Genomic DNA, 8,419 nt, shown 5'->3' on the forward strand with positions numbered 1-8,419 from the left:
GTGCTTGCGCACCAAAAGCGGAAGCAATTTCTTGATCCAAGAACAATTCAACATGCATGTGTGCGCTCTGTAGCTATACTTGCACTCAGCTACAGAGCGCATGTACTTGGGCCAAATTCTTTGCTAACGGGCCAATTGCCCTTTTTAATTCAAACTCTTATTGGTAACAATTTTAGGATAATTTCTTGACCTAAATTCTACAATAATAAATACAGAAGTTGGGAAAACATAGAAAAACTCTCTTTTGTCTCTATATACACAATAATATCATCAAATTCATAAAAAAAAGGAGGTGAATTCACCATTTTTTGAGTGAAGATCAAATCCTAACGAGGAATTGGAGTCAATTACATCAAGAATTTGAAGATTTCAACCTTGAATTTGAAGATCAACATCTCTTGCTTTCTTTTGTGATCCAGGTAATTCCATTATTATTTTCGTAATTTATTTAAAGGAATGCTAGACTAGATTCTTTTGTATTGGATGACGATGAACCACATTATTTTATTTATTTTAATTCAAGATTACTAATTTAGTTTATTTTTGTGCTTCTTGATTAATTTTTCATACCACTTGCATTATTCAATTGCTTGATCGCCAATTAGATAATTAGCTGCTTGTTGTAGTGTAAGGAGGTTCACAATAAGTTTAGAACGCATCAAAAATAACACATATGCAATAAAATATTAGGAATAACATTTATCACATGTGCAATCATATAGATTATGTAAAATTTAATGCCTTTAAATCATTTAAATTCGGATTAGAAATAAATTCGGGTCGTGACTAAAATAAATTTAATTTGTTAGAAAAAATAAAGTTAAATATATTAGTTTTGTTGATCGTCAAGAACGTATGAATATGATTAAACTACGTAATTGAGAATTGAAATAAATAGTAATATGGGAATTCGAATTCAAATACAATTATCCATAAATTGATAAAAATCACACTTTTACAGTTTTCTTAGATTAATTTAACATAAATCAAATCAAACTCTCTTTTACGTTACATATTTCGAATTTTATACATCTTGTTTGAGCCCCATTCTTATTCAAAAAATGCATTTTTTAATGGTGCACTGATGAGAAAGGCATGGTTAAAAAATTAGAAAAGTCATCGTTTTGCATGTAATATTATTTTATTTAAAAATAAGTGATTAAAGTGTGTCAAATTACTTTTTAAGAATTTATTTTAATGAAAAAACTGGGATTCATTACAAATTGAATTTATTTCTTATGAGATGATAGCTCTCGACTTTCTTTTTACAGTCAGCACAGCAAAGCAAAGAAAAATTCTGAATATGTTACCCTTTTATTCCAATTTACATCTCTAATTAAAAATTCCTCTTTAAATAAAGTTGAAAAAAAACAGTTTATCTTATTCCAAATTCCAAAAAGAATTGGGAAAAGTGATGCCATTTTTACCAACTTGCATTATGTTTACAGGATCGATGCTCGTCCCAAGGAATGTATGATTCCGAGGAATATGAATTTTATTTTATTTGCTTCATGTAGTCAATCGATTTTAGATAAACTTGGCTCATGTTTGTTTTCAATTCTTTTTCGATTAAAATGAAAAATATGATCGTTATTTATTACATCAAGTCATCAAATTTAAATTTTTATCTTTTATGTGAGGTCTATAACGATCATATTTTTCATTCTTATTTTTACAAAAATGGAAAATAAACGCATGAAAAAAAAACAGTTTATCTTATTCCAAATTCCAAAAAGAATTGGGAAAAGTGATGCCATTTTTACCAACTTGCATTATGTTTACAGGATCGATGCTCGTCCCAAGGAATGTATGATTCCGAGGAATATGAATTTTATTTTATTTGCTTCATGTAGTCAATCGATTTTAGATAAACTTGGATCATGTTTGTTTTCAATTCTTTTTCGATTAAAATGAAAAATATGATCGTTATTCATTACATCAAGTTACCAAATTTAAATTTTTATCTTTTATGTGAGGTCTATAACGATCATATTTTTCATTCTTATTTTTACAAAAATGGAAAATAAACGCGTAATTTACATATTCAGTGACTAACATGAAACAAACCAATAAAATAAGTGACCTGCAATGAAATTCCAGCACCCATCCTGCGGCGATGATCTCACGCCTCGATGCACAAGCATGTCAGTTTCCTCAAAAAAAAAAAAAAATAATAATAATAATAATAATAATAATAATAAATAAAAAAATTTGAACCCAACTTTCAGGGCCCACCGCCTGTGTGGAGGTAAATTGCGGATATGTACCAACAAACAAACAAAAGAAAAATAGCTTGTTTGTCTGGATACTGGTGCGCACGACATGTCAGCTTCCTCGCATATACATACACAGGATCGAGGGCAATTTTGAAGTAGAAGAAAAGGGGAAAAAGATGGTGGGATTAAGTGCGCAATGCATGCTGGACTTCGTGGTTGCTGGAATTTCACTGATGATTGGATTGGGTTTATTTGCATTCATAGCTTCAATTCTTTGCTCTGCTGCTTTCTTCCAGAATGCCAAGGAAATTTCTTGATTTCCCTAGTATCAATTCCTGTAAGTACTCCTCTTTCTATATCTGGGCTGCTGTGTGTTTTACTTTCTGGGCTTTATTAATTTATTGCATCTCTACACATTAAAATTGATTTCTGTTCATCTATAATCGAAAGTTGTCCTATGTTTAAAGATAGATAATTTCTCTCTTTTTTACTGAATTCCTATTCAAAATAATTATTTATCTGTAATATTAATTAGTACAGTTCTGAAGGGACTTATTGTCGATTTTTAAGTAGTAATATGCTATTTGACACGAAACTGAAACATCAGGCTTCCATAGCAACTCTGGAAGGGTCATTGCCAAACTATGGCTAAATCGGCCTTGCCGTCAATCAAATACAGAACTTTATATTTTGTGCAGTCCCATATTTAAAATTTGTTGTTATTTATATGTGAGTGTGATGGACTTCTGCAACAACTTGGTTTAACCATGTTGGCTGCGATGATGAATCCCAAGTAGTTATTTGTGGAGTCTTCAAGAGTTGCACTTGCTTGCGAGAACAAATGCCAAGTTGTCTGAACAACCCATTGCCCAAGTCTTCTTGCGGCCCCTCCTCCGTGAACCTAGGGTTGTAGATTGGTGCAAGATCTTCACAAATCTAGATATTGAATTGAACACGCATAACATATAAAACTGCGGAAGTCATCCTTTTCCATCGATGTGGTCATTTGTGTGCATCAAATTATTAACAATATTAAATGTAGTTTGTTGTGGGAGAGTTCGATAAATTTCTTCCTTTTTCTTTGAAATATCTTCAGTTATCCTTCTAAGGATTTGAGAGGTAGACTCACTATGTCCTTTATTTTATAGTGGTTCTTCCATTGAGCCAACTTCAAATGGGTTAGAGGTCAATATGCACAAAAGGATAGAAAGAAAATAGGAAAAATTACAAGAATAGGAGAATGATGGCAAATGCATACTTCTGTTTCCACTCTGGAAATGAGCTAATTGAATGGAACGATGTTTGCAGTGTCTTGGTTCTAAGTTTGTCGAAGCACTTAATCCCCTGATGAGAGCAAAACAACAGCAGATATGAAGATACTTAATAGTAGTAGAAACTTAATTCCTTGTCACTTATATTTTTACTATTTCTTAAGATCTTGTCTTTGCTTCTGTTTCCTTTTGCCAGTGCAATTATCTATGCATGTTAATCAAATAAAACATTTTGTAGCAGTTAATTGATCCCCGGCATCTATTTTGCAGGGTAAGCAGGTTGTTTCATGGAAGTTCAATGGGGATTCTACTTTCTTATCATCAGTTAATGTACAGTTTCTCTGCATCAATGAGTTATGCACCTTAAGTTGAAGACACTTATAGTTCTTGAACTGCAATAGAATCCCTTTTTTTTTTTTAACTGCAACTGAAAAATGTATTTGATCATGTAGAATCAGAATGCTTAAAAAAGTTTTTACTGTACTGGAAATATAGCGGGATCAAACTATGTTTCTCTAGTGATTCATTGACTTGTATATTTCTCAAGATTGTATTCTGTATTGAAGAATGACTGAGTTTTTTTTATTAATTTGTGAAATAGACTGGCATTCTAGTTCATTTCCTGTTTTGGTATTAGTACGAGGGGTAATGGATTCAGTTTTAACAGTCAAAGTAATAAAACTAAATTGATGGCAAAACGATTTTGGAACCATTTTCCATCAAGTTGAGTTGTCGATTTTTGGACCAATCACTTGCAACACTACATGGATGTCAATGTTCACGTGGAGGAAATAATATCTAATACGTAATTTAAATCTTAATGGAAATACTTTATATGGTTGAAAAATGGGATTAGTTACAAATCTGACATAATGGAGACTGTATTAGGTAACTGACCTGACTCAGTCCCAAGCGTAAGTAAGTTGGGAGAACTTTGAAGTAAACAAAGACTAGAAACATCCACTATGTTCTTCCAATGCTTAGGAAAGTCCTGTTGGGACTTTAGCTCGTCACTAACAGCATGGTCTGCACTTATTGTTATGACCTTACGCCCTTCGACTGAATTGGTGCTCAGTGAATTTGGACCAGGCGATGAGTCATTTTGCAATGTTGGGTCACTGGGACATACATGGCACCGTCATCATAGTTATAACATGTATCTCAGATCTGACTCGTTGCGGCTTATTGTCAGTGCAGTTTTTTCGTCCAGTAGGCCTGGTACTGGTAGTTTTAGCGAGTTTTTTTTGGTAGTAACTTCAACAAGGTTGTGAACCTCTGGCATTTGTCTCATTCCTTTACATATTATAGGCATCCTTTTCATTGCTGGCCAATAGTAGTTGCCCTCAGAAAGTTAGGAACAGTGCTCTCATTTGTTTTCTACAGATTACTTCGGCAATCTACCTGTGTTAGTCTGCCTCCAATTCCTTCTTGCATAAGACTTCATCAACAATAAATGTATCTGGTTGTCGTGAGTTTACTTCTTTGCTTAATTGCTATCCTTCAGCAGCTTGTTATCTTTGAGGTAGCTAGGAACGGCGACCATCTAAGTCAACTTATTGTTGTCTTTTCCAGTTACTCTATCGGAGCCATCTTCACGAGCTTGAAATACTTGCAGCAATTGTGCTAGAATATCACACATCAGTATTGTTTTGAGCTTGTGGGATTTGCTAGATCTCGTACTATTTAAAGCTTTTGAACTTAATCCCTCGCCTTCTAGAAGTATGGGGACATCGTTGCACCTAGAGCTCGATACTCCTCTCTTGGTTTACAATGCATGTGAATCATTATAGAATAGTGAGGGCCAACATTTTGATTTTTTATGGCCAGCCTTAGACTAGCTAGAGTTGTTTCATACTCTTCTTCATCCTTTGGGACCTTATGTTAAAACTGAAGAGCACAAGTTGTGGTGTCATTCTAGGCTGACCGAGGTTATTCCTGCTTAAAGCCGTGCTCATTGATTGACCCAACAATATATAGGGTCCACCTTGGCAACTTGTGCTGGGATTTGGTTTAGTCTCTTCTGCTTTTATAAAGTTAATGATAAATATGTATCTTCTTTTAGGTTTTTTTTTTTTTTGGTTAAGTTTTACTATTTCTTGAATATTTTATAGACTGGTGCCAGTTTGTCATTATTGGGCCATTCTTTGTTATATAACCTAGTTGCGTGGACTGTGATTTTCATCAAACTATCTAGCATCATTATTCCTATAACTTGTGACCTTGCATGAACTTGTGTCTAAATTTTGGGGGGTGTCTCCATTTTGTAGCACTTATATGAATCATATAGTGGATTTATTGTTGCCAAGAACAAAGATTTGTAAAGCGCTAAGGGATGCAGAAGCAGGACAAATGACAACATACCTTATTACTTTTTTACTCGATTTAAGATAGGACCAAATTCAAGGATCATATTGTATTTGGATCTGAACATATGGAATATTCTTATGTTAGCAAAATAAGCCCAAGATCGCCGTTCCTGAATCTGTCCTGCCTTGTAGCCTGTTTTTACTGATAGTGATGAATGATTGTCACAAGGGATCAAATTGATGCTCTATTCTCCATATACTGCTTTGCAATCTTGTTGTTGAGGATAAACATGGATGAAACTCTTCCCTTTATAAATTGTAATGACTTCTTAGTCAGGGATTCTTTCGTTAAAATATGCGATGCTGTCATTTTTTCTTTTGTATTTGTGATTAAGTATCAGCATTCTGAAATCAGTGGCTTACGGCATCTCAAAATCTTACATTGATATTACAGGCTTGAATAAGATTAAATGACTGCATGAAACTATTGCTTTCTACTTGCACACGCAAACAAGGTATAGTCATCCATATGCATATGTAAAGAACTCAGAGAGGGATTTTCTGTAAAGGGGATAAGCAGGTTGTTACTTGATACTCTATTAAACTGGGAATCAAAAGCTACAAAATAAATATAAACTTCAGCATTGAATACCTCAGAGGATTGGAACAGATATGGTAGGTTTCTTGAGAACGTCTGGTAAAAGGTTCTCGTACAATTTCCTTGAAGAAGCATCATCATTTTTTCTTCAATCTGCCAGCACCAATTTCCCTGTGTTCTGGCTTGTCTTTTGCTGCTTTTATCTGCTCATCACGAGGTTTCTTCTCTTCCTGTTGGTGATGTTTCTTACCGAACCATTTTATGTTATCTTTGTCTCCAGCATGACCAAAGTCACCTGGACAGTGACTTCCCCGAATATTACCGCATAGATCTTCTCGATGACTTGGGCCGGAAGAGGCATCAGACGCCATAGAGTCATCACTGTCAGTGTCTCCGGCAACATCTTCAGCATGAAGTCCATCTTCTTGTTTATCAATGCTGTCATCGTCATTGACTTCATCATCGTGATTGTATTCATTGACAGGTGAAGCAATATACATTGTCCACCCCGACTCATTGCTGCTGCATTCTTCAGTGCCTTCAAGGGATTTGGAAGAATCCATTGTTGCTAAATGTTCAGAAATATGTAACAAATACTAATTTAACAAGAAAAAGTTTCTTACTGATTGGCTATTGGACGATCTTCAATCTTGTTGACTAGAGGTAAATGCGGTAAATGCCTTCTTATCTATCTGACTCTTCCAGGCCCGTAAAACCATTATCATTGAAGAGAAAGTACTGCTTAGCTGTCTCTGCACAATAAATACTCTGGCCCTTATTACCAGGAGGCAATTTACAGGTGAACTAATCTTAATTGTAAACAGATTTTTTAGCCCTTTCGTAATTTTAAATGAAAGATACTTACTGCCTGGAAATTGTTCCTTCTTAACTTACTCCTCTGCCTACTTCATAAATATAAAGTAGCTTTGTAATGGAAATACAGATGACTCAGGTTTTTTAAACAAAAATTGTGGGTTAGTTCATCCATGGTTTGAAGTTCATCTATCTACTAACATGTTTACCTGTTTTGTTTTTTTAAGAAAAATAAAAATCAAAAGATAAGCTCTATCTGATAACTATATCTCGAATCCTTCCAATTTATGATGTTGCTAGTAAGTAATTGCACTGGAATTTTTTTTTCATTGGCTCATTATGTTATATATATATATATATATATATATTTTTCCCTACTTAGGCAGTCAATTTACATAATTCATAAAAATGCAACAAAATTCTTAAGTTTTCTATTGATGTGTGTCTATTAACCTAGTTTTATTAATTAGTCAATAGTTCTTGTAATATAAATTTATTTAGTTATTTTAGTTCTTGTAGTACAGGTGGACCTAAAACTTGGACATTTTTTAAAAAAAAAAATCATTTTGGACTAAACGTCCAAGCTGACTAACTGAACCGATTTGTTTTGGTTCGGTTCAATTTAAGAGATAGAGTGAGTTGATTTGGATTGAAATTCACCTAAGTTGATGGTTTGGGTTTCGGTTGTAGTCGAAATCAACCCAAATCGAACTGCAGCCAGAGCTACAGATGAGCCCACTCTACAAATGGAAAAGAATGTAAAAGACTAATGACTTCTGATAGCCAGAAGAGTCCCTCTTCAGTACTGTTTCATTGTGAAGAACTTTAATTCTCTGTCTTATCATCAACTAAGAGCAGCCTTTCATGTGATTTTGCAGTAAATCCAACTGTGTTTTTGGCATCTTGTATCAGGTTAAATTAAATTGGATGAGAATTGTCATATGGTTATATTGCAACACAGACCTTCTGTTATGTCCTTAGACTTTTATCTTGTCCTCATAAAATTGGGGTGCGAGTTTGTTGGGCGATGGCCGAGATGGGTGGAGAGATACTTATTTTTCTTAGACAATGGAATGAGCTTTGATTTTTACAAATGTATAATCAGCATTATACTATTTTTCAGGATTTACCATAACATTCTTGGATTTTGCAGTGTGGTTACAGATTCTTGAAAGGAAAATGTTGCATATCAAGTGCCTGATTGCACATTGCTCA

General features: G+C 34.1%; 2 protein-coding genes across 2 annotated transcripts; one reads left to right on the forward strand and one right to left on the reverse strand.

Moving 5' to 3' along the window:
* Positions 1 to 2,298: 2,298 nt before the first annotated feature.
* On the forward strand, positions 2,299 to 4,105 carry LOC111396231. The gene is made up of 2 exons (XM_023022599.1): positions 2,299 to 2,553; positions 3,758 to 4,105. Exon 1 carries the CDS (start codon positions 2,393 to 2,395, stop codon positions 2,531 to 2,533), a length of 141 nt encoding a protein of 46 aa, XP_022878367.1. The 5' UTR covers positions 2,299 to 2,392; the 3' UTR covers positions 2,534 to 2,553; positions 3,758 to 4,105.
* Positions 4,106 to 6,196: 2,091 nt separating this feature from the next.
* Positions 6,197 to 7,485, reverse strand: LOC111396233. Its single transcript, XM_023022600.1, has 2 exons — positions 7,015 to 7,485; positions 6,197 to 6,929 (listed from the first exon to the last, which is right to left on the reverse strand). Exon 2 carries the CDS (start codon positions 6,889 to 6,891, stop codon positions 6,529 to 6,531), a length of 363 nt encoding a protein of 120 aa, XP_022878368.1. The 5' UTR covers positions 6,892 to 6,929; positions 7,015 to 7,485; the 3' UTR covers positions 6,197 to 6,528.
* Between the last annotated feature and the right edge of the window lie 934 nt (positions 7,486 to 8,419).

Source organism: Olea europaea, chromosome 6, assembly GCF_002742605.1.
Source record: "Olea europaea var. sylvestris chromosome 6, O_europaea_v1, whole genome shotgun sequence".
NCBI classification, from domain to species: domain Eukaryota; kingdom Viridiplantae; phylum Streptophyta; class Magnoliopsida; order Lamiales; family Oleaceae; genus Olea; species Olea europaea.

Coding starts and splice junctions, on each gene's coding strand:
- LOC111396231 (XM_023022599.1), top strand. CDS start 2,393: ATGGTGGGATTAAGTGCGCAATGCATGCTGGACTTCGTGGTTGCTGGA.
- LOC111396233 (XM_023022600.1), bottom strand. CDS start 6,891: ATGTATATTGCTTCACCTGTCAATGAATACAATCACGATGATGAAGTC.